At 37.8% G+C, this 27,511-nt stretch overlaps 1 protein-coding gene across 1 annotated transcript; it reads right to left on the reverse strand.

The window, feature by feature from the left end:
* Positions 1–6,093: 6,093 nt before the first annotated feature.
* smek1 (SMEK homolog 1, suppressor of mek1 (Dictyostelium)) lies at positions 6,094–26,731 on the reverse strand. Its single transcript, XM_067417676.1, has 15 exons — positions 25,685–26,731; positions 25,540–25,595; positions 24,077–24,175; positions 23,355–23,972; positions 12,665–12,742; positions 12,453–12,569; positions 12,107–12,223; positions 11,896–12,027; positions 11,709–11,811; positions 11,388–11,546; positions 8,840–9,009; positions 8,602–8,744; positions 7,951–8,141; positions 7,596–7,807; positions 6,094–7,503 (listed from the first exon to the last, which is right to left on the reverse strand). Exons 1-15 carry the CDS (start codon positions 25,824–25,826, stop codon positions 7,384–7,386), a joined length of 2,457 nt encoding a protein of 818 aa, XP_067273777.1. The 5' UTR covers positions 25,827–26,731; the 3' UTR covers positions 6,094–7,383.
* Positions 26,732–27,511: the final 780 nt, after the last annotated feature.

The following is a 27,511-nucleotide window of genomic DNA, read 5'->3' on the forward strand; positions in this document are numbered from 1 at the left end:
ATTACGACACGGCATAAACACTGCATAGGTGACATCACTTTGTCAGCAGTTAGCATCACACTGGTTCCCTAAACAAAACCCCAATATAATTTTTCCATTTGCTTTTGAATTATAGCAATAACAAAAACAAGCTCTGCGATCATGAAAAATGATACTTACACGTTTTGTCTATTGAGATAATTATCACAGATGAACACAACTTTAATACATTTTGAAGGCAAAATGCAGTTGACAGAAGTAAAAAGTTAACTAGGTTATAAACGGACTACATGAATATCAACACCACTAAGCTTCTAAATCTAAAACATTTTCACAGAAAGCTTGAGTTAGAAGAGCACAATTATAAGCATAAATTAGGCTGTAAAAGCAGACTGAATTGATGTTATGACATCTAATCTCCTCGACAGCCTCTGTAGTCCCTTTTAGCCACTTATTAGCATTGGGGTAATAGGCCTAGTGCCCTACTGATGTACTTTATGCCATAGAATAAAACTTGAAAGTGTCCTGTGTGATCTTATTTCAGCCGTTTAACCAAAATCCCATTTAAAAAACAAAACAATAAAACACTAAGGCTACTTCAGGGCAATGTAACCGGAAGTGCTATAATGCTAACTTGTTTCCGAGTTTTGGTATAGTGATGTCACCTGCGCCACTCTATTGAAATACAAAATGGTCACAATGACTTAAATATCACCACTTATCTTCCAAAACCATGTTATTTAAAGGGTCACCCAAAAATGAAAATTCTCTCATTAATTACTTACCCTAATGTCGTTCGACACCCGTAAGACCTCTGTTCATCTTCAGAACATAAAAGGCACTATAGACGTCATTACAAAGCCGATCTCACTACAGTGATTCTACAATAATTTTATGAAGCAACGAGAACTCATGATCCGGATCATCAATCAATGTCACATGATTTCAGCAGTTTGACACGCAATCCGAAATTGAATGTTTTTGCTTGCGGTGTTTCCAGGGTAACCACTGCATTCTGCAGTTCCATCTGCGCCCTCTGCTGTCAGAAAGTGAACGTGCGCTTATTTCAGCGCGTCTTCTTCACTCAGTCCGGTTCAGTCATGAATCAATGATATGCTAATTCTAAACTTTGTTTTGAAATCGGCCCATCACTATATAAGTCGTTATTTAGTGTTTTGCTCACAAAAACTATTCTCGTCGCTTCATAAAATTATTGTAGAATCACTGTAGTGAGATGGTCTTGTAAAGACGTTTTTAGTGCCTTTTATGGGTCTTGAGAGAGGAAATGACAATGGTGTAAATGAAAGCCTGTCTGAGCCATCGGATTTCAACAAAAATATCTTACAGGTGTCGAACGACATTAGGGTAAGTAATTAATGAGAGAATTTTCATTTTTGGGTGAACTAACCTTTTATCAACCAGATGAAAAGCTTGAGTTAGAATAGTTTGCTAGAACAGAAGTAGCCTACACAACAAGGCTGTAAAAGTGAGATTGAGTTTTCCTGTTTGATGACACCCTGACAGCCTCTGCAAACTTGGTTAGTTATTTGCAACTGCAAAACAAAAAGAAAGAAAGAAAGAAAGAAAGAAAGAAAGAAAGAAAGAAAGAAAGAAAGAAAGAAAGAAAGAAAGAAAGAAAGAAAGAAAGAAAGAAAGAAAGAAAGAAAGAAAGAAAGAAAGAAAGAAAGGAAGGAAAGAAAGAAAGGAAAGAAAGAAAGGAAAGAAAGAAAGAAAGAGTAGGCCTAGCCATATGCATTATGTCAAAATTGTGAGAATATGAAGTATTTGAGAAAGAGTAGGCACACAAATACTCAGGTGTCTACTGAGATTATGAAGCAGGTAACCATTGGACACTTACAGTTTTTCTCAGTCCCTTTTTGTACATTTCTCAGATCAGAATTGAAATTCTCAAAACTACCTGTTCAATTCTCACATCATTGTGTCACTTGTGCACATCAAAAAAGCAGTTTCTCATTTCTTTGAACAAGTTGCAAATGCTTTGGTACACCCATGCAAATGATTATGTACAATTCTCTCTTGTTTCCTACATTATCAGTTGCTTATATATGTCATTGATCAAAGTCTTTACATGCAAAATGATTGAACACGTTATCATAATATGTCAAGCATATTTCTATACTTTCTATATTTCCATTAGACTTTTTTCTAAATCTGTCCTGAAGTTGGCAAATTGCTCCAAGGGGAATCTATACTTCATCTAACGAAGGTGCTTCTCATGAAACATCAACTAGCAGGGACTGACATGCTAGCATATATGTATATATACATATATACAGCACCATATGTTCGCATTTCTTCTTTAGGTTTTGTGTGTGTGTGTGTGTGTGTGTGTGTGTGTGTGTGTGTGTGTGTGTGTGTGTGTGTGTGTGTGTGTGTGTGTGTGTGTGTGTGTGTGTGTGTGTGTGTGTGTGTGTGTGTGTGTGTGTGTGTGTGTGTTATTCAGTGCTGTCTTTTCATTTCTGTATCTCAATGACATGTTTTGTCATAAAATACAGTACAAGCAGATAGAGTGTAAATTTGAATCTTTTCCATTCTCTTGCAATTACACTCACACATACACTAAGATGTAACTTACAATCTACAATAATTGTCATCAAAACTTTAGCCATAGTTTCCATCAGAACATCCCTCCAGAGTAAACTGTTATATTCACAACATGACTAAAAAATTATCCGTACACAAGGACTTGTCATTCTGATGGCACTGGCATGTTCATTGACACAGATATTTACTTTTGAGAGATGAACTAAGGATTTTGAGGAAGAGAGTGGCTTTTGCAGGTTATCCATGGTGTTTTGCTATTTGTACTAATTGTTTTGAGAAATGCACTTACTGTTTTGCAAATTGTGAGTTTGATTCGAGAAATGTACCTAAGCGACTGAGAAAAACTGTAACTATATGAGGCGATGGGAGAGAGGAATCCTCAGATTCTAAAAACTGAATAGCCTACCTTTTGAAGGCCATTTGTGTATTCTGCGCATACCTTCAAACCCTACTGTAGCATCTTGCAGAAATATGGCTGTATTAAAAGAGACGATCATTTAGACTTTAGAATCAACCATGGTTTATGATGACAGTATGCAAATAGCCTAAAGCCAAACTCAACCGATGTAAACACATATAGGAAGCAAGCAACACTTTGGATTTGGAATAAATGTTTATGATCATGCTACACTGAACAAAAGGCTTTAGTGAGTATTCCCAAAGATCAATCACTTTAAGACGTTTATTCAGTAATCAGCCAAACTCAAAATAAAACAAATCCCAATCATGTGAATCAGCCAGTTTCTTTAACGCCTTAATCTCAACCATATGCTCAAACTTTTGCCCTCTGCTCTGAGTGCTCAGCTACCGGGCACCGTTAGACACAATGACGCATAAACGGAGAGGCGCCCGTGGCTCCTCGCTCCCACCGAAACGGATACGCTGCAGTTTTACACGGTGATTAATCACACAAACAGACACGCTATGCTGAACATGCCCCCTGATCACCTCCACAGCGGCCGCCGGGCCATAAGGAGGCGGCCCGGCCGACACAGAGGCCACTTTGTGCAGCGAACACAAGCGATTGTTGGTAGGGGCGACAGGGTCCAGTTGTGCACATGAAAGTGCACATTGTGCGGCTGTTTTGACAACCTCGACGAGAGACGCTGAGGATTTCCTGTTCGGCAGACTTTACTGCCCTTAAACGATTATACAATCTGTCACAAAAACCTTTCTCCTGGGGAAGTAGGGATGTGGACATCGCCCGCCATCTACTGGTGGATTAGAGGACGTGCACGTGACTTGACAGCAGGGCGATATGAATTCACTGCTAATTTAGTTTGAGCAGATTTCTTGTCAAATATTTCACTCTATAATGATGTTTTATAAGTACAGAAAAATGGATTGTAGGTTTAGGCAAAGATTAACAGTAACATAAAAACGACGATTGATTTTTTTTAAACGACACTTAAAATAGTGTGAACTCCGGGTGATTGGGACACTTTTTTGCCCTTGAATTGACTTGGGGAAAAATGTCCTAACCAACCTCAATTCACTATATATATTCATGTATCAGGTTAATCGGAAAAAATAAACCTTGTACAAATAAATTATTGGGGTTGGGGTTTTTGAAAATATGTCTCTTATGCTCACCAAGGTGATCAACTAAAACACAAATAGTACAAAATGCTGTTTTTTGTTTTGTTTTGAATATATTTTAAAATGTAATTTATCCCTGAAGAAAATCCTGATTTTTCAGCAGCCATTGCATCCAGTCTTCAGTGTTTCTAATATGCTGATTTTGTGCTCATCATGATAGCTAGGCCTACTTGTTATCAGTAATGATGAAAACGGATACACGCTGCTTAATATTTTTGTGGAAGCCATGATCTTTTCTTCAGGTTTCTTTGAAGAATAGAAAGTTTAAAAGAACAGCATTTATTTGAAATAGTTACTTTTGAACTTTAGTACATAGGCTACTTGCTTAAATTAATTTCTTAAAAAATACAGACCCACAAACTTTTGCATGGTAGTGTAGTTTCATGTTTCATGTTTCATAAAGTGCAATTAATTTAAGTATATCATTGTCCAGCGTTTTAAAGCATGCACTGAATCCAAGCATGTTTAACCACACAATTGGCTCACTCAAGACTTCGTAACCATGTTAGTTAACCAGGTCAACCAAATTTCTAAAGAAAGCTCATGCTAGTTTTACTGGACTGCAAAGCTGGTTTTCCAGCTGGGATAGTTGAAAACAAATAAGTTAAACCATCAGCCCTTTCTTGATAGGCTGAATGATATTTGTAAAGATCCTGATCTGAGCTGAATCACTCAGTATCTGGGTGGCTTCACATCAAAGGGCACATCTGTAGAAACTCTCCATTGGCATCCTAACAGGCTCCATGCGCACTGGCACTGCCGCATGCCAATGGAAAGGACCAATAATCCTCAACAAATAAATAAAACACAGCTTTAATGTGCTCAGACCACCACACACGAAGAGGGAGACACTTCAGCCCGTGCGGTGATGTTGGCACGGCGCGTCTCCTTTGAGGAACTGCCAGGAGCTCTTGGATTTGACTGGCGTCGGATGGGGATGAGCTGAAATCTGGGAGAGTTTGTGTGGCTTGATTTGTCATGGTTAACTTTCTAATTAAAAGCCACATTAGTGCCAGGACGCTGGCAGGTGCGTGTTGCTTATGTGTGCATAATCTCCCCAAAGATGAGACATATTGCATTCAGGCAATGATGAGAAGAGATGAAGTGGAACAACATATGGGCAAACTCGTAAATAGAGAAGGGCTGTATCAAATGCATTGCTTGCTAAAACAGAAAACAGACCAAGATTGATCTGTACATGCTGAGAATTGTTTTCATTTGTGCAAATTAAACGAGGAAAAATAAATGTCTTTAACTTTTACAGCATATCATCTGAATTCCATACACCTGTCACAAGTCTGTTAGATTGCTTTTGAAAGAAGTCTCTTAGCAGCCTTGGTGAGCATGCATTTCTCCAATACAGTATAAACAGTAATATCCTCTGATGATAGATGAATTTTCAGCAGCCATTACTCCAGTGCCACATGATCCTTCAGAACTCATTCTAATTAGGTGCTCAAAATATAGTGATACATAAAATACATAATACTTTTTTTCTACACGAAAGCATTCATTTGATTAAAAGTGACAGTAAATAAACTTATTACAAAAACTTCTATATTTAAAACTATTGCAGGTTTTTTTTTTCATTCATATAAGAATCCTTAACACAATGTTAAGTTTACAACATTGATAAAAACAATCAAGTTAATATTACAATATTAACTCATCATATTAGAATGATCTTGAAGGATCATATGATACTGAAGAATGGAGTAACAATGCTGAAAAATCAGCTTTGCCATCACTGGAATAAATTACATTTTAAAATATAATAAAATAGAAAACAGTACTATTAAATTGTTATATTTCACAATATTACCTTTTTGTGTTTGTGACCAAAATATTTTTTTTGACCGGTAATGGATATAGACAGTTCCTTTCTGGCTAAGTACGCCCTCTAGTGCAGGATTACAGCATTCTCATTTATCAAGTACAAATGGAAACAAATGATATTTCAGAAAATAAAAACTGTGATCTTTAATCGTGTGCAGGTTGTTTTTTTTTTAGAAAGCTTCCATCAGCGGAGGCAGGACTTTCCACTGACGTATTCAGACGAGCAGACAGGAGGATAATTTCAGTGATGAAAATCCCATTTCAAAAGACAAAATATCAGCACAGTTGACATGATACAGGGAACCAGCACAACCGTGAGAGAGCTACTACAGCAAAGATCTTTTTAATGGTCCCAAATATACTGAACAACTAAGAGTACACTCATGTAAAAGAAAAGAAAATGAAGATATGACAAAAATCGATCACATCTAGAGTTCCACTCAATCTTTAATCAAGACGGGCTTACAAATTTTCCAAAAAATCTGCAGTTTTGAAGGGCAAAAAAAGGGTAAAACTATCTCCCCCCACTGAGGTTTTAAAAACCTGTTCAAGTGCGGCTGAAAACGTCCTGAACATTTAAAGGCAGGTCTCTTGTGTCATTTAAAAAAATGAGAGAGGAGAACAACAGAATAAGAAAAAGGAGGGAACTGCTGGCTTTGAAAGAGGAAGAACTTCCGCTGAGCCACGAGAACAACGGTGACATCATAAACAATGACGACAGACTTCTTTGCTCCCTAGTGTCCCGTCTGGCCCTAGAAACTCAAAAAAAAAAAAATAATCAAGAGGAAAAAAGGCCAACAGAAAAAAAGGGCTAGAGGAAGGAGAGAAAGAAATGGAGATGATGTCAGCAAAGGTGAGTGGTAGTTGTGAATTGGCTGGCCCAGTTTGGGTCATGTGAGGTCCTTCCCTGAGAGGGGGGGCAGTGTGTCCTGGTCCAAACCTGGGACGCTCTGTGGGGTAACAGTTTGAGTGTCTGTGAGTGACTAACTGTGTTGTGAGGTCATTTTTACCCCCCAGTACTTTAGCTGTCAAAATTAATTTCTTATTAAATCCTTTTTTTATTCTTTGTCCAGACCACAGTTTTATCTCGTCTTCAATCTCTCCGTTCATTCCACGAGTCTCTCTCTCTCTCTCTCTCTTGCAGATTGGCACTTGGACAAACTCCACGTGGAGACATTCACCTTTTCGCTCTGTGACCGAATCTTCTCCCTCTCTTGCTCTCCATTTCTCCATTCCTCACATGGCGCCCCATGGACTCCTGCGGGGGGCTGCATTCGTTCATTTATCCATTCATTTATGTATTCATTCATTTAGTTTCAGTTTTGAGTTCTAGGCTGAGCGCTGCAATAGTCTCTGGATGAAGCTCCCTTTGAGCATGACTGTGCTGATTGACAAGGGAGTGCTTTAAGAGCTCAGCTTGGACTTCTTGGACAGCGGAGGACTTTCTTCTTTACTGTCTGCATCATCTTCATCCTCATCCTCTTCATCATCATCAGGATAGTCCACCAACCCCACTAGACCTCCCTGAAATGGGATAAAGATGCCATCAAAAACAAGCAAGCGGTAAGAAATACGATTTTGGGGCATCGTTTCAGTGTTGGAGCCTGCATAATTACCTTGGTGGTGACAGCTGCCGTAGGTGGGGAACTCCGGGCTCCTGTCCCGGGAGAGCTTGGAGATCCAGGTGAGCCGGGATGGAGGGATGCAGTTGGAGGAGACGACAGACTAGGCTTTGGAGAGCTGGAAAACGAGAGTTTAAAACTGGGGCTCTGCCGTCCTGAGAGGCTCGCCTTCCCTGTCAACACCTCCTTTTCTTCTGAATCTTTCACTTGGGGGAAAAAACAAAAAAAAAGTACAATCAACCAAAACACACCAAGCAACGCAAATTATATAAAAGCATCTAGCAATCAGATAGGGAATCATAGTAGTTGGTCATCAACATAATGGCATCTGTATGTAGCAGTAACGTACGTTTCTTCCTCTCCATGAACTTGCTGATGGGATCCATCAGGTCCTCGTCACTCTTCATCTTATCTGAGGGCGGCACCACAGCTTCACCGTCCTCCAAGTCTTCCTCGTCCGTGTTAAACCACATCTCCTCCTCATCTTCGAGCGTCCGCGCATCCCGGCGAAAACGGTGATTTCTTAGAATCGATCGCATACTGAAAACAAGCATGCAGGCGCACACAAAAAAACACATTCATCAAAAGGTACATCCACCTGAAAGTAACCATTACAACTGCACAATGAATCTGAGCAAATTTGATTTTAATAGTCAGAAATGCAAGCTTTATTAGGGGAGAAAAAGAAAATATTTCAATCGTCTCAGGTCACATACTGTTGTTTAATGGAACCCATTCAACAAGGCCATACAAAAATAATAAATTATAATAGCTATTTTTGTTACTGTTAAAATATTTTATTAAAATAAAAAGAAATGGATTACTATAGTAATTATACTATTGTACTGTAAAGTTACAAAAGTTATTTTAAAAAACAAAAGTAACAATAGTTTTCAAATATTAAACCAAATCTACTTTATAGCAGATTTATAAATGATTCTCCATACAAATTTGGGGATTGCATCCTTGATTAGATGAAAATGGTGTGAAGACCACTGACCTGTCAAGTTTAGGGTTGTCCTGTCTTTCTTTCTGCTGTTCATATCGGAGCTTCAGTCCTTTAAACGTCTGAACATAGTCTACATCCTCCAGGGCTTTCCAGTAGTTCTCTATGATATGAGCAGTCAGGGACTTCACATCCTCCTACACACACAAAACACAGCAAAATAAACAATATATGAGTCCAACATTGTGTTCAGGAGCATCAAGAAATGTGGTGTTTGGATAAATGTACTCACCACTCTGACATACTCAAACATCTCTATGATGGCTGAATTGATGAGGTTGTATCTCGATCCATTGTTGAGGAAAGCTTTGACCACTGGCTCAAACAGGAAGTTCCTCATAATGTATCTGTTATAAAACTCGTCCTTCAGGCCAATTATTTTCCTCATGAAACGCAAAGCACCTGAACAAGAGAAATGATTGAAAAAGGTACAAAGAGATTTAACAGCCAAGTTATATCTGATGTCTGTCAGTGGGGTAGCATTGAGTGCTTGGTATAAATAAATCAGTGGTTGTTAATGCTGCTGGCCCAGCATGTGTTTAAATAACATTGTAACTGTAATCATTATCAACAGAGCCTTTCATTGTAGAAACGGATCAGCGCGAGTTACTGTTATTGATTATGCAGTTTGAATCTTCCCATGGTGAGTGGCGTAACTAATTACGCCCAATGTGATTTGTCTAGTACTACTTATCTTTCAGAGTCTAGTTTAGAGTCTTTCAAAACCCCTCTAAGTTCATCGATGTAATCATTAACTAGCTTTGTTCTTAACTGAAATATTAGACGAAAAACAAAAAATAGAAAGGTTGCCGTGGCAATTAATTGTTCTTAATTAAAATTAAACTAAGCTGAAAACTGGGATAAAAATAATATTTTTAAAAGCAGATTAAAAATGGTAAAACGCAGACAACAAAGTGACTAAAAAAAACACACTGTAACCACTGTTGATAAGCAGAGGATTTGATCTGTGTCACAAGCTGGGTTTCCATTCAAGCGTGAAGCAAAAAAAAAAAAAAAACGAACAAATGTGAATTATGTTGGTTTTCATCGAGTTGTTTGAGTGGACGATGGTGGTATGGTAACCTAGTAACCAACAGTAAATAAAACGACATTAGCAGCGATGTCATTTGCAAACAAGTTGGCTCTCTCTGAGCCATTCTACCTTTTTATATATTAGACAGAATAATATGATTGTCCTTACACTACAGTGCTTAGCCATTTTGAAGTGCATGTGTGTGCGTTCACATGACGACGTTACCGGCATCATTCTCGATCCGTCTCACACACATACAGTAGGCTACACATTTACAAAACAATCAGTTACTGCATGGAGTGCTTGTGGTCAAACACAGTGGCAAAAAAATCAATGCACGCATAATATTGGGTCAGAAATCTAGATGAGTATCACACCAAGTATACTCTTATTACTGAGCTGAAACAAAATATTCAGTTCAGATCTCTAAAAAGAGATGGAACTCCCATCATGAGGAAACAGCCAGTCAGCCACATGGGTTTAATGTATTTTACTACTTTATAAATTTCTTTAAAAAAAAAAACATTTGAAGAAAAAAACTTAATATATAAATAATTTTCAAATAAACATGTAAGCCCATGTAAAGGCAATATTAACTGTGTTTGTCTGAGTTTGTCACACTACAGAAAAGTGTTTTATTAACCAGCCTGCCAAATTTGAAGGATTAAAAAAAACTGGCAAGTAAATAAAATAAGTTATCAAAATCTTGAGAAAAAAAATGAACAGTATTCTCTGCTCTCAAACACAGGGGAATGTCCACTGACAGCACAGAAAACACGCCTACACCCAGGAAAGATGGCACCAGACGTCTGCGAGACAGGAGGATGAAGGCCGTAACGGGAGATAGTCGGTCCGGCCCTATCACCAGTAGTTAGGGGGACAGGAGGATAAAGGCCAGGACGGTAGATAGTAGATCCGGCCCAATCACCAGTGGTCGGCGGGATGGGAGATAGTCGGCACAGCCCTATCACCAGTGGTTGGCAGGACAGGAGGATGAAGGCCGGGACAGGAGATAGTTGGATACCCCATTCACCAGTAACAGCAGATAAGTAGATCCCAGTTGTCTCCAATGAAAGTTTGTAAAACTATCAGGTGTAAAATGATCACTACAGAGGCATTGAGCGCAGGGTCTTGGTGATGATACTCAGCTCTCCATCAAGGTGGCTCGTCACAAAATTAATCTACCTCTTCTTGATATAATAGTTTTTCAGAAATGTAAATAAAGATACAAGCTGTTTTGTAAGTTACTGCAACCAGGTAATATGCATTTACATGACGAAGGCATAGCTAGCTAGCAAACTGTAGGCTGTAGTAACTAACGGTACTGAACTAACTCATGATTGAATGGGCAAACTGATCCGAATGTGCTTTAGCTATTATAGTGTAAGGGGAGGGGCCATGTCAGTGGCTCCAGTGCGTCAAAGCCATGATTTTAGGCCCGCAAAAAAAAAAAATTAGAAACAAATTTTAGAAACAAATCTCATTTAAACACCAAAAAAAATTTAAACACTAGAAACAAATCTCAGATTTGCCTTTACATGGACTTTGAATAATGTACACGTCAATGCAAACCTATAAATTTTAAAATTAATTAAAATATATATTTTTGTTGTTGAAGTGAGAATGGTGACATGACAATCACAAATTTTAGCTACTGAACGACCAAGCCAGCAAAAATCCTTACTGTCATTCTGATGACATTAACGACAACTGACACTATGAATTTTATAAGTGTGCATATACTCACATAAGGCTAAGAAAGCGTGTTGAGAAGCAGTGAGCACCAGTACTCTGCGGAGGATGTCTTTGTTGATGATGTAGTTCTTTATGTGATACGTGTGATGCTCAACACAGAAAGTGAGTAGCTCTACGATCAGAGCCAGCAGCTGACAGGTCTGGAAATCATCTGACAAGACAAACACACAGAGTGAGAAATTTTGCAGATGTTATGTCTTTAAATAGGCATGCATATTTAATTTGAGGAATGATTAAAAAAGGGCTGTCAAAGTCTAGTCTGCATGCATCCTACAAGCAAGCATGCATAGTCACATAAAACCGTCATCATTACCTTTGCTGGGTTTTTCTTCTGTTGTGTTGGCAAGAAGTGGAGCTGAGAGCACATGCATGCAATGCTTGTAGAAGAAACTCAAGAACTCAGTTTTCTCTGTTTTCTGCAGGGGCACAGACAGTTAATACAATTATGTTTTTCTGACAATGAATACATTGTACTACATTTATATTAATAAAGGTCTTACATTAGCAGTTGCCAGCATGTTCTCTGGGTCTACTAGCGTCCTGAGCAATCCCATTAGCTGTACAGCTCCACCCAACTCTGGGTCAGTGTCACAGATCATATGCTCAATGATCAGATTTATCAATAGAATGTCCTGGAAGAAAAAAAAAAAGTAGTAAAGACGACAGGTAGATAGAATGATCACATGGGTCAAGTAGGCTTGTCTGACTTACATCATCATTCTGTTGGGACTCCTGCATAACAAACTCTCGCACCATAGAGGGGTTGTACTCCACCAGGTAGGAGAAGATATCAGTGGCTGCTCCACGCACCTGCACATCATCCATGCCCTTTAACAAAGTACACACACATTAGGAAATACAGCAGGGAAGCAGAAGCATGCTAAGGTTACAGTTTTCATTGATGAAGTTCAAGCAAGTCAGAGACCATTTCAGATACATAAGGTATGATACCTGAGGTACTCATGAGTAAAGATGTTAGTTTTAAATTGAAAAAAAGAAACCACCAAACTGACATCTGACAATAAACAAGTTCTTTGAAACAGCAAGGATATCTTACAAGAATAACTTCCAGCGCTGGCAGGATTCCCATGTTGGAAAGCGTTTTGAAGAATGCATCTCTGTTCTGTGGTTGTAACGTTTGCGAAAATGCACAAAACTCCTTCAAGAAATTTACCTGGATGTGACACACACAATATGAGTTTTGTATGTATCCATTATGTTGAGGAGGAGGCATCCATTAGTAATCCATTAGTAATGCTGCTATCATACCAGTTCATGCCGCTTGTCGTCATCCGTAGCTTCATCCGTTAGCTGTGCAAAGAGCTCAGTCAAAAATTTCTCATCATCCTAAGAAAAAAGGACAAAGAAATAGAGCTCTGGTTATTACATTAACCTCTTATTGATATATCAGTCTAAACTTCAAATGACACTAGAATTGACAACCTCAATTCCCCGACGCATAGTGATTATCTCCCTCTTCAACAATTCTGAACAATTCAGAAACTAGTATGGAAGGCAGTAGGCATATATGTAGATAGATATAGAGTGAGAGAGAGAGCGCGAGAGATAGAGAGAGAGAGAGCTGTTTTCGAATGATCAGGCCTGCTTAGTGATGAGCGGCTTGAGTTCATGTGCGACTGCGCAAGCGGTTAAAAATGCACTTTTATATATTATGACATGCTTTTTATGGCCCGACTAAAGATTGTTTTTAGCATTCATTAATTTATTATTAATTAGCCATTAGTCGACTAATATCACATTTATATTCATTTAATTACTTGAATATACACTTGGTGGAATACTAAACCATAATGAGCCTTTAACATATAAAAAGGCGTAATATATGCCTATTCCATTCTCAAAGCTTGTAAAACTAATTTTTATGAATGTGCCAGAAAAAAAAATTGCAAGGAGACATTTTAATTATTTATTCAGTGTTGATTGCAAAGATGAAGTTGACAATGCTGAATCATCTCCCCAGTATAATGGACGTGTCTTTAGAGAGAAATGCTCCTTTCAGTATTTGTTTAGTAGATATTTTGTAGACATTTCAAGCTTTCTATAGATATACATCTCTCATGTCTGTGAGGCAAGTAGCCTATACGCTAGTGTTGCACGATATACCGGTACTAAAAAAGTATTACGATACCCTGCTATTACAAATGGTACGATATGGACTTTTATTAGTACCGGTACTTAAAGGAGGACAGCGCTAAACATGTGGTGTCGGGACGTGTGAGCTCTGCTTCCACCGTTCACTAAACATGAAAGTAAAAGATCTAAATATAACACGCAGCGCATGTTAAAGAAAGAAACAGACATATGCGTGCATGAGAAGACGCAGCACATCTGTGGTGTGACAAGACGAGACGCAGCTTGGGACTACCGGACTCTGACCTGAAGCGTGCGCACACGCCTTTTAGACAACAGTCGCACGATTCAGTTATTTCGCAGATTATTGTTTGAGTTTGAATGGTCAAACGTGTAAAAATGCATGGTCTGGCGAGTATTCAGGTCTAAGTGTATGCACACTATACTGTCCAGGTCCAGAAAGGGAATAAAAACATCATCAAAGTAGTCCATATGTGACATCAGTTAGTTAGTTAGAATCTCTTGAAGATCTTCAAATCATGAACCAATACTGATTCATTACCGTTTTAATCTTTATTTGAGATTTGAAAACAAACGTGGAAGAGAAGACAATGCTGAATAAAGTCGTAGTTTTTTTAATTTTTGGACCAAAATGTATTTTCGATGCTTCAAGAGATTCTACGGGTGTCTTACGGGTGTGGAACGGCATTAGGGTGAGTCATTAATGACAGAAATTTCATTTTTGGGTGAACTAACCCTTTAAGCTCTTTTTTGAAACCTGAGAGATTTCAGTCCCTCCATTTAAAGTCCATTCCTCTAAAACTTAAAAGATCCAAAAAGAAATTATATAAAGGCATCATGAAAAATTATTGATCGAGTGGTCTAATCCAAATTCAAGACTTCTAAAGAGATACAAGGGCTTTATATGACAACACACATAACTGAAGAAAATGCAGCCATTCAAATGCTTCGGCGATACAAAAAAAAATGCAGAAAAAATGTTTTTAATTAACCACCGTGTCTACCAACTTGATGCTAAGTAAAGTTGCTACTACATATTTCAAATGATTAGCCATATTTGAGGACGGTGATAGGCAAAAATTTGGATTTCCTGCTCGACATACTGTAATTACAACTAAGGTTCAGCCGCAAATAATCTGTCCCTCACGGACTGTGTAACTTCACCCAGCGACTAACCGACTAATAAAATTCATCTCAAATAAGCCTATTCTAGTCTAATAACGTTTAGTCAACTACTAGGGGGCAACCCTAGCAATGACCATTTCTGGGATATTTTGACTTTATTTTCCTTTAGTGGAAGAAACCAGAGTCATGCTGTCGAAAATTATTGATCGAGTGGTCTAATCCAAATTCAAGACTTCTAAAGAGATACAAGGCCTTTATATGACAACACACATAACTGAAGAAAACGCAGCCATTCAAATGCTTCGGCGATACAAAAAAAAATGCAGAAAAAATGTTTTTAATTAACCACCGTGTCTACCAACTTGATGCTAAGTAAAGTTGCTACTACATATTTCAAATGATTAGCCATATTTGAGGACGGTGATAGGCAAAAATTTGGATTTCCTGCTCGACATACTGTAATTACAACTAAGGTTCAGCCGCAAATAATCTGTCCCTCACGGACTGTGTAACTTCACCCAGCGACTAACCGACTAATAAAATTCATCTCAAATAAGCCTATTCTAGTCTAATAACGTTTAGTCAACTACTAGGGGGCAACCCTAGCAATGACCATTTCTGGGATATTTTGACTTTATTTTCCTTTAGTGGAAGAAACCAGAGTCATGCTGTCGAAAATTGTCCTTTTATTATTATTCTATTTTGGGTAAAAATAGAAATATACAAGAATTCTTATTGTGATATAAAACTGCAACGATACGCATTATTGATGTAATGATATCTCCAATATCAGCTTACTGTATTCATAAGGTATAAATCACCCAAAAATGAAACCTGAGAGATTTCAGTCCCTCCATTTAAAGTCCATTCCTCTAAAACTTAAAAGATCCAAAAAGAAATTATATAAAGGATCATGAAAAATCATTGCTTGAGTGGTCTAATCCAAATTCAAGACTTCTAGAGACACAAGGGCTCAATATGACAACACATACTGTAGAAAACGCAGACTTTCAAATGCTTCGGCGATGCAGAAAAACAACATGAGTAAATGCAGAATTAAAATTTTGAATTAACCAACGTGTCTACCATTTACAGTTTTGGGAATAGTAATTTTGCTTTCTTACGATTGGAATTGTGATTGATTGCACTGATTATCTGAAGCGCATATTTTTTTACTCTCAGAGTAAAATCTCAGACAAGCCGCGCACACACAGACTCTCCCAGTGCTCACTATGTCCTGTCTCTCCAGCTATGAATGCACTACAAGAACAAACCATTGAAAACGCTTTGAATTATCATACTACTAAAAATGTGATATGGTGATTTAAATTATGTTTAAAAAAAAAAAATCACAAATATCACATTGTTTTAATTGTAAAACTACAGTTAATAAAATTATGTACACAAGTATTGAGGGAGAAAAAATATTTTGTTTACAGATATTCAGTGACATTAAACTATTATATATAATGTTGAAAATAATTAATAATAGTACAATGGGGGAATAATTGTGTATCCTGATAATAATAATAATCATTTTTATTATTTTATAATATTTTATTATTATTATTAATAGGGATGGGCATTTTCCCAAAATATTGCATTCGAATATTTGGGCATATAAAAATCGAATATTCGTTTATTTAAGGTTTTTAAAACATTAAACAGTGTGTAAAATATGCCTAAAGAACAAAAGTATTATAAGCTCAAGGACCGCAAGCGGAAAGAAACACTTATAAAGCAGAGCCCGTCAGTTAGCGTGCAGAATGTACACAAACAAACACACGTCGGTAGGCTATATGGCTGTCGTGTTTGTATTGTTTCACATTTTCATGTAGAGAGAAACTATATTATTGGATTATGATATTATTATCGGCCCCGGGTGAGAAAATGCGCCACTGACAGGCGATGCGGAGACAAAGATAACGGTTAAGTGAAGTTTGAGTGAAGAACTTTGTGTTTTCGGTTCACAAACCCTCAAAGAACTTTAAAGGAAGCATTTGTCTCGAGATCATTTTGCTATCATAAGTTATCGCGCTCTCACTCGGGGTACAGATGGGCTTACCTGCACTCTAGGGCTGGGCGATATGGCCCCCCAAAAAAATCCCCGATTTTTTCACCAAATATTCGATTTACGATTTAAAACGATTTTTTCCCCCTCCTACTTAAAATCAATCTGCAGATGACAAAGAAATTGTTCAAAACAAGTTTTAACTTTATTTTGTTTAGGTAAAATTAAATATTTGCGGCTTGGTAGAAGTGCCTACCTGGGGTGCAAAACTTTCAGCATGTGAATAATCCCCGACTATTCCACAGTATAAATGGGCACCATATCTTTTGCAATATACAGTATACATATCAAAGGTTTATGAATTGATATGCAGATAAAATTAACTTTTATTAACAACAGTAATGTGCAAAAAAAGTATAGGGAAAATTTACTTGTTATGCTCTTATTAAATATAGATTAGCATTGTTTTTCAATAGTCTCATACTGAACTGATCGACGGCTTCAGTGATTATTAAAGGAGCTCTTTACTTTACTGTAATTTAGTCACAATTTGAAGAAAAGTTTAGTTTTTCCTGAGACTGTGACTTCGTACTTTTCTCCATACATTAGGGAGTGGAAATCGCTAATAAATCAATAAGTACTCTTCTGCTGGTTATAGTGGTGGGCATTTCATATCTTTTTTTAAATAAAAATGCTACAAAATGGATTACACATTTTTTAAAAATAAACTAAAAAAACATTCCACTATTTCTTTCACAAGACCCCCTTTAAACTTTTAGTTTTACAAACCATCACATTAAAAATAACATTACAATCGGATATTTAGAGCTTTGAAGTGCTGGAAATAAGTGTGAAGCTCTTGAAAACCATTGGAAAGTGCTTGAATTTTAATCTCAAAAGGTTGTACGAATCCTGAGATAAATAATGACAACAACAACAACATTAAATCCATGTGGTTTTACTACAGTAAATCATGGTGAATGTTGGTGATTTGTGACTGAAACCCCTGACCTTCGCTCAGCTCTGTTTGATCTCATCTGATATCTGTGGTTTATAACAGAATTGTGCGCCGACCGCTTCCACTAGATCACAGTAGCGATGGTGTGTTGATTTAAACGGTCTCTCACTGGATCACCAGCGCTGTGTATCGTGTCTGTCACGAGATTGGCCCGTGTGAGAGCTCGCGCTGCGTTCGTGTCAGCGCAGCTTTAAATGAGTCGGCTATAGCGCCTACCGCGGTTCCGTTCAGACTTCAAACACACTTTGCAGCGGGGTATTGTTAATTGTTCTGTGAAAAACTGAATGTTGACGCTATCCTTGTTGTTTGTGTACCTCTGTGGCAAACGCGCGCGGGGAGTGCTGAGCCATTACGGGAGCCCAGAGGGGAGCGTCGCCGGATTTTAAAGAGAAAACCGATTTTCATTCACAAAAATCGTCGTAAACTTAAAACTCGAATTAATCCATAAAATCGATTTATCGCCCAGCCCTACTGCACTCCTGAATAGTGATCGACCATATTGATTTTTTTATAACCTATACCGATTATTTTGATGTTTATGTGCCGATAACCCCAAATATAGAACCGATATTTATTTATTGTGTTATTTCTGTTTTTTACAATTACAGCAACAGCGCTTAACTGCGCTTTTTAAACACTGTAATTTTTGCGGTTTCACTCCCTTACATACAGAACAAAAGACATCTACATCAATCAGTCTGAAAAAATTGGCTTTTTTTAAATACAGTGCAGTCTTAACATTAATGCTGTTTCAACTTTTTATTTATAAATGCAGCCATATTAACAACAGGCAAAATACATATATAAAGTCTAATATTTTCAAATGGAGAACAAATGAGAGTTGAGTCTATCAAATCCCCATAACTATGAGCATAAATATAAGCATTCATTTTAAACTACAGTTTTAAAAGGTTTATGTGTTTAATAGACTAAAGATTGAATATTCTCTGGAATTGTAATAGCTATGATGTATTCGCGGGTTTGTTTCTTTTTCTTATCTCATCTAGTACGGTATCAAAATGAATGTTTGTGTATGTCTATGAAATGCTGACGACAGTGCTGTTTTCATCTCTGCGTTTAACTTACACATCTCGCGGAGATAGGCCTAATAATACATTTTCACGGAGCTGTAATTAATTAGATATTTATTATATAAATGTTATATAGCAGACGTTTATATAATTAGGAGATTTAAACGAGTCGGTCTTGTTTACATACGGTGACTAGCCTATATGCTGGAGCTGCAACTCCGTGAGAGAATGCGACAGAGCATAAACAACACAGAGAGAGAAATAAGTTTAGCGCTTTCCAACATGCTCTCATTCATGGTGGCCTAATAATTCATTTTCACGGAGCTGTAATTAATAAGATGTTTATTATAGGGGTGTGCACGAATATTCGAATAGTCGAATATTCGATCTGTAATTAACATTCGAAAACTAAAAATACTATTCGAATTTTATTTTGTTAATTGGCTGGCAGTAAATGCAGTTGTAGCAGATATCAAGTGGTACCCTCAGGACAGAAGGACAGCCAAACATGGATGAGATGAAGGATGTACATTAATTTACTTTAAAGAAAAACTAGGTTGGAGCAAAATTAGAAAACACACACACACTGGAAGGCCTACTGTTTCACTCCGCACTTCCCCCGCTGCATTCAGTCAGACTGAGCGCGAACGCTTAAAGGGGAAGCGGATAACGCATCCTAAGGTGCGCCACTAATTAAGGCCCTACCTACAACAATTGGTAGGAACTCCCGACTGGAACCATTGAAAATTAAACATAAATAACAATGAAAGGGTAATATTAAGTTGTGATGAAGTTAAAACATTTACAAAAATATTTATTTCAACACAAATAAGTTAAGGTAAAATAAAATAATAAAAGTAGGATGACATAAAATAAAAAGTCACAAGCAACTGGCTACACAGTGCATCCATGAGAAATCCCTCTAAATCTCGCAGTTATATCTCAATCCACTGGGTGGCGTTGTGGAGCAGGTTAATAATTTAAGTGCATTTGATCACAATGTCGTCGTCTGCCTCGCAATGTTTGGAATTAACGTTACTTCGATGAAAATTGAAAATGCTGTTTGCACTATGATGAAAATGCACAAAATGGAGTTACTTTTGATGAAATCAATTACTGAAACTGAGTTATAATGATATCACCACCACAAACGAGAATCACATGAAATCCAAACACCAGTGGAATGAGCGATCACTGCTCAGGAGTGCAGGTAAGCTCATCTGTAGCTAAGTTACCCCGAGTGCGAGTGAGATAACTTATGATAGCAAAATGATCTCGAGACAAATGCTTCCTTTAAAGTTCTTTGAGGGTTTATGAACAGAAAATACAAAGTTCTTCACTCAGACTTCACTTAACCGATATCTTTGTCTCCGCAACGCCTGTCAGTGGCGCATTTTCTCACCCGAGAATAATATCATAATCCAATAATATTATAGTTTATCCCTACATGAAAATGTGAAACAATACAAAGTAAACACATCAGCCATATCAAACACACACACACACACACAGGTCGGTAGGCTATAGCCTATTGACGTTTGTGTGTGTGTGTATACGTCACGCTAACTGACGCGCTCTGCGCTCGTGCTCCTTGAGCTTATAATGCTTTTGTTCTTTAGGCATTTTTTTACACACTGTTTAATGTTTTAAAAACCTTAAGATATAACGTAAGCGTGTTGTGTACATTGCCTAATCATAAGCTTGTTCAGAAATGGTGACGACATGTTTAGAGAAAAAAAGAAAGAAACATCTCTTATTTTCTCAAAATACCTAATTTAAATAAACGAATATTCGAATATTCGATTTTTATGAGCCCAAATATTCGAATACAATATTTTGGGAAAATGCCCATCCCTAGTTTATTATATAAATGTTATATAGCAGACGTTATTATAATTTAAGGAGTTTTAAACGAGTCGGTCTTGTTTAGCCTACGGTAACGTTAGCATATATGCTGGAGCAACAACTCAGTGAGTGAACGGCTGAATGCAACTGAGCATAAACACACAGAAAGAAAGAAATTCGGTGCTTTTACTTCCAACATGCTCTCATTCAAGGCTGTTTTGTTTCATTCATGTGAAGTTACGTCTTTATTGTGACATAACGGATTACCTGACAACTCTGTCAGTGAGTCGTCTCTACAGTGCCAAGTTTAAACTATATAATATCATTTCATAACATCTTATTTGTGCATATCTCAATTGTGCATTAATGTTATGTCAAACAAAGTTTATTAATTAAGGGATGCAGGTTATTTTACCTTTAAACACCGTTGTTGACTCATCTCCCCTCAGACAGTCCGTTAATGGCGCGCTTGTATGCAAATCTCAAAACGTCCACAAGACGGGGAATTATCGGGAAATACGATATTACAAAACCGATACCCGATTATGGGAAAATGCTTAAATATCGGGAAAATATTGCAAATCCGATATATCGGTCGATCACTACTCCTGAACGCAGTGATCGCTCTTACCACTGGTGTTTGGATTTCATGTGATTCTCGTTTGTGGTAGTGATATTATGATAACTCAGTTTCAGTAATTGATTTCATCAAAAGTAACTCTTTTTTGTAACATCATTTTCAATCATCCAAGTAATTCCAAACATCGCGAGGCAGACGACATTTTGATCAAATGCACTTAAGTAACTTATTAACCTGTTCCACAGAGCCACCCAGTGGATTTAGTTATAACTGCGAGATTTGGAGGGATTTCTCATGGATTCACTGCATTTACAGCCAGCAAATCAACGCCATAAAATTTGAATAGTATTTTTAGTTTTGAATGTTAATTACAGATCGAATATTCGAATATTCGTGCACACCCCTAATTAATAATAATAATTTTTATTGTGGCTTAAAATATGACAGATCATGAGTACAGTATCGCGATTTGTATAGATAAGCGACGAGACTATTGTTACAGCCCTACATAAACAAGCACAAAAAACCTGGGGCCTATTGCACAAAACTAGGATATTGGATTAAGCCGGGATAGATTGGTGTTTCTGGCTCAATTTATCCGCTAATATACAGTTATCTTTCGTTATCGTTATAGTTCTTGGTGTGAGTGTGCCTTCAGGGTACGTTTACACAACAGCGGTGTACTAAATTTTGCATACAGTTGACAAGATTACCAATATATATATTTTTTTTTTTTAACCAATTCAATATTTTTCCCCAAATCATGCAGCCCTACAGTGTTACATGGATCAAAAAAAGTTTTTTGGTGGGGTGGGGTAAGTGAAAATGTCGGCAGGGCAAGCTAATATTAATCACTAGCCTGACTGGGCCTGTAGAAAAAATCCTTGGTGTTAAGCCCTAAATAAATAAAAATGTACAGATTTAAAGTGAAGTGCCTAAAAATTCCCTGTGGAAGCAATTTATTTAAATATTTTAAGCCTGTATTCACAACATTCAAATACATTGTCTGATACTTAATCTCTTTAATCTCTAATCTCTTACAACCATACATTTTGATTTGCCAGATTTGCCACATTAAACCTGTTTTGTCTATATATTAACCCTAATGTCATATCAGCGCAATATAAAGTGAATCACAAAGAGGTTTAAATCTGTTTTGCAACTTTACTTGACCTCTAGCTGAACGAGGGTGGTGTGACGTATATTTAAACAATGCATGTCGACACTAAGGTTAGACACGTGACTGATACTGTATTTTCCCGCATCACCTTGTCATGGACATAAAAGATTACACCTCAAAAAAAGAGGAACAAGTCGAGTGAACGAAAACATTGTGATTACACTGTCATGGGAAAGTACATCTAATTGCTCAGACAATCATAATAAATAGCTTTTAGCATTATGGCCAGTTTATTTAACCTCTACATTCAGGTAGTAATCGGATATGGTAATATTAAAACAATAGAGTACCCTTATCTGCAAATATGGATGAAACAACAATACTGTACTGAAGCTGGCTTGAGGCTGGAGAAAATGATCATCCAGAATGCCTGCCAAGCGTTTGTGACATCACATGATATGGCTCTAAAGAACATGATGGTGCTGTTCCCATGGAAACTAGCCCCTTCCCCTATCTCCAACCCCAGAATCAAACAATTCCACTGTAAGGCTTAGGTGAGAAGCAAGTATATGAAACCATTTTCATAAAATATACTTTTTAAATCCATTTAGCTATAACTGCAGTTCAATTTAACTGAATGATGAAAACATCTTAGATAATTTCTCCACTTTAGTCTTGAAATGTACTATCGAGGCATACTGTTGTGGATTTTTTTTACTAAATATGATTGCATGCATCTAAATAAAAAATCCTATTATCCCTAAATGTGTGATCTACATCCTTTGGTGTGGGAAACATATGATGACCTTTAGAGCAATGAACCACATTACAACCCACCATGGATGTCCTACAACAGCACAAACATGTAAATGTATTCACTGCAGCCTCTGCAAACAAGGTTTTTTGCAGAGGATACAATGAATTTGAGACGGAAGTTGCTGCTCTGAAAATGGTGGTGGGAAGGCACAATGAGACAGCGAGCCTGACAACGTATGTTACCAGTAAGATACGACGCTAGAAGCCAGAGAGAAGAATTCATATATAGTTTGTTTCACTCAGAACAGTGAAACAAAGTTCACTACTGATCACATACACACGGCTGAGTAGGAAAACCCACCTGCAGCATGCCAACAATCTCCACTTTGTTGAAGAAGATGAAGGAGTGCAGCGTGGAGAGCATGTTTTCTTCAAAGACAGAGGGGGTGGGCAGCACCATGTCCTGAATGTACTGCACTCGGTACGTCTGGTGAATCTTCTGCCGCAGCTCTGGGTCCGAAATGGGAATGACCTCTTTAAACCGTGCTGTCGTGGTCAGGAACTCTCGATGCCTCCGCGGTTGGGGTAGCGACGGATCGAACTCGAGACACCCGATCACATCCATGATGCATTCTTCAGAGAACATTACTTCGAAGAGCGCCGTGCGGTTGAGGAGGAAAATGCCTTTGATGATGTCATAGAGGTGATGCAAGCCCTCTCGGTTCTCCAAGTCCTCGCACACTCGAAACAGCTCCAGGAGCTTGCGGATGTAGCCTTCATTCTCTAGCGCCAGGGCCAGTTTTTCCCGTCGTAACGGAGACGGTAATGATGAGGCCACCAGCTCAGCCACTTCTTCTAGCCGGGAGAGCTCACATGGTGGAAGTTCAAGGCCAGGAGAAGACATGTCATCAAAGCGCTCCTCTTCAGACTCATCTATCAGCTCCTGGGTGATGTCTACCGAGGGGTCCTTTCCCTGGACCTGTAAAAACACAAAAAAAAGGCTTCACCAACATGCAGTACTTAGAGAAACCTAGAGAAAATATTATCAATGTACATCATGATCAATATGATAGGCATAATCACCTGGCATATTTTCTCCCAGATCTCATCACAACCAGCCTTTTCCTGGAAGCTGAGGGCCAGGTCATAATTTTCAGCCTCAGACCAGACTATTAATGTGTCCTTCAAAGAAAAATACAAACGCCATCAGCAAAAGCCTAAAGAACAGGTTAATGTCACAAAGGAAGTGTTGTTCTACAAGTACTAACATACAGGGATTTATAGTTTAAGGCTTCTTTTAGACCAGTAGATAAAAATATACTTTAGATAATTTCTTAAGTATTTATTTTGTTACATTATGTGTTCATTATATCTTTGAAGGCTGATTTTTCAAAATTAGTTTATGCACCGAGCCAGAAATCTCCATTTCAGTTATCAATTACATACAAGCAACTTTATAATTCTCTACTCTAAAGGTTTTTACTTTATATATAATTGCCATGATTTATATATTTTATTTCTTAAAAACGATCAAAAACCTTTTTTCTACCGAATTTTTTTTATGGCATGATAAAATGAGATCCAAAATCCCCCTCTGTGAAAACCTTGAAAAGAGAGATAAATTTCAAACCAGGCTTTATCCAAAGTTCAGATTTCTGTTCTGGAAATGTATGCAAATTAGTACATTATTAGAATTATTTAATTAAACATATTTACATATTTAAACATATTTAAAACATTTTAGTATACTTGTAATACAAACAACTGTCATAACCCTATAATGCCTACTGTATCGTTTAATAGATACAATTGCTAAGGCCTCTAAAAGCTAATTGGGTTTACTTTATTATCCATACATCTTTTTTTGTTGAAAAATCATGTTAAAATATATGTAATAATGACACATCAGGCTTTTGGAACATTTGTTTGTACAACTTTCAATCATAACTATTGTGTGGCACTGCATCATATGATTTGCCCCCTACAATTAAAAATAAAGAGATTTGATCATAAAACAAAGGATTTAATCTTACTACGAACTAGGCTATTGTTGCATTTTGGTTAGTACTAGTCTGCCATAATTGTATTGCTTTAAATTACAAGCTATCACAATTTCAACGACTTTCTGGACATATAAATAGCATCATAAAAATGACATCATTAACAAATTGCTCAGTTTGGACCTTTGAATAAAAGCTCCATATTTTATATGGGCCATAAAAGCCTGAAGGGTCAAATATGATTTACAAAACAAAACATGCATGCAAACTTTGTACTAATATTTGTATAATACATCAATAAACTGTTCTTACTATACATCTGTTCTGAAATTGTTGCTTACTATTATATCACATGTTTAACATGTTATTGTAATATGAATCTTCAACTGGGGAAGTATGATTGGTGATATTTATTAATCCCATTGACCTGTGCATTAAACGTATACTTGATTAGTTTTAAACAAGACATTTAAAGCAGATAATTATGTTTAATGTTCACAAAACCACTAATGAATTGTCAATAAGATCGTGTCATTTCAAACGCACCTGCTGTTTCTGATAGGCGGTGTTAGGGTTTATTTTTGACTCCAGCAGTAGTGATCCTGTTTTAAAGGACAGGCAGATCTTAATTGCAATGTCAATGGAAAAAAATTCAACATGTACATTATTTTTGTATTGTTTTTAAACCTACCATCACTTTCGGCGCGCACCAGGAGAGACATGCCTTTCAGTCTTTCCACGTAAGCGGATGACACATGTCCCGTCCCCCGATCGTCCCACTGGCGATCCTCATTCAGAGTGTACACTTTTACTCGTCTACGAGTGTCAGTCATCCTTGCAAGTACCTCTCAAGTAGGCTTTTGCCTTTAATAAAATAAATCTCAACGTCCTTGCCTTGCAAGAGAAACAGAATCTGCTGTCAACTTCAAGCTGAAATGTGTGGCATTCACTGGCAAGCTGTCTCAAAGCTGATGCAGTATGTTGTTGTGGGGTCTATAACAGAAAACTTGTGCTGTCCAGGAAAATATTATGACCAGTCTAGCGTTGGTCAGCTAGCTGCTGTGTGCAGCCGAGACTCTCCACAACATACCCAATATTTTGAACTCTTTATAAACGGGACAACGAAAAGCACTTCCGTTTCTAAAAAGGAATGAAACGGTGAGAGGTTCGTTTAAAAGTATGCATGCACAGCACGAATGTGTTTATTTTTCTCCGTGCCCCTTTACTTTAAGCTAGCTAGGCTAAGCTAACGCTGCGACTAATTCAGTCAAACGGGGTTAGCGTAGCTAGCGCCTCAGCTAGCAGGCTATCTCCTCGCGCGAGTCATTTTAACAAATAAACGTTCGAAACGTGCGCGAATGAATTCCAAAGACCTACCGATAACGCTATTTGATCATTATACTCGCGCGCGGTCGTTGAAAATGCGGGAAGAGTCGTGTATAAAGCAGCGCGTTCATAATAAGCTAAGCTATATTTTCTCCAAGTATTCCGCCATATTCTGGCTAAGGGCCGCGGATGGACCAGCCAGTCTCTTCACACAAAGATAAACATTCCCCGATGCAACTAATCGACTAGAATCGCTCGTTTCGCTTTCCGGGATGGCGAATGGCCAGCGCGACCGTCGAGCACCATGAAATAGCAGCGACCTGACAAAAAGTAATTATTAGCCCCACTGTGAAGATTCGGCCATCTTGGGTCCCCTCAGAAAGTCGCTACGGGGTTTCCTGTGCTGCAGGCGCAGGGCCGCCGCCACAGTTTAAAGACACAGTGCGCCAAAATGACCAGCGCAGACACACGGCTGTTTCGTAACATCAAACACTCACTGCTGGTGAAAGGAAAGAAGGGACATGGAGAGGAATGTGAATTAGGGTGAAAGTAAGCGCAGCATGCGCAGCTCTTTAAGCGAGTGACTGCTGAAGCGCGCGTAAAGATAATAAACTTCATATGTTTTGTCATTCATACAGAAAATAAAACGCAGATGCGTACAGTTGTGCTGCTATTTTGTCACTGAGACCAAATATATTTTAGTTTTTATCAACAGCCATAATAAGTAACAAAATCAGCCTCTGTTGGGAAAACAGGCCATCCTGTGCTGTCTACCAGTCCAGGCTTTGGAACGTCCTTAATCAATATGGTCAGTCATAACAAGATGGCACCAGCTCGTAGATTCTTTAACGGTTACAAACTAACTTCATGTTTAGTGTTGCTTGCCCAAGCAAAACTCACTAACACAATTATATGGTGTTGCAAGTTGCCATGGCTATGCTGTTTATAGTCTGACGGTTGCTTGGGTGTTTGATATGCTATGGGGTTGGCATTTAAAAAATCACCTGAAAGGGTTATAGTCTAATTGAAATAGTCGTTTTCTAAATGCATCTTGTGAACATTTCATCCATGTTTGTTTCAGTTTTATTTCTTTTTTTACTTTGATTTTAATGAATGAAACGGTGGACTTCTTTGTGGTGACATATGCCGGACTTCTAATAATTTAGTCCCTGAAACCACCCCTTTTTTTTTT

Source organism: Pseudorasbora parva, chromosome 15, assembly GCF_024679245.1.
Source record: "Pseudorasbora parva isolate DD20220531a chromosome 15, ASM2467924v1, whole genome shotgun sequence".
Lineage (NCBI taxonomy): Eukaryota > Metazoa > Chordata > Actinopteri > Cypriniformes > Gobionidae > Pseudorasbora > Pseudorasbora parva.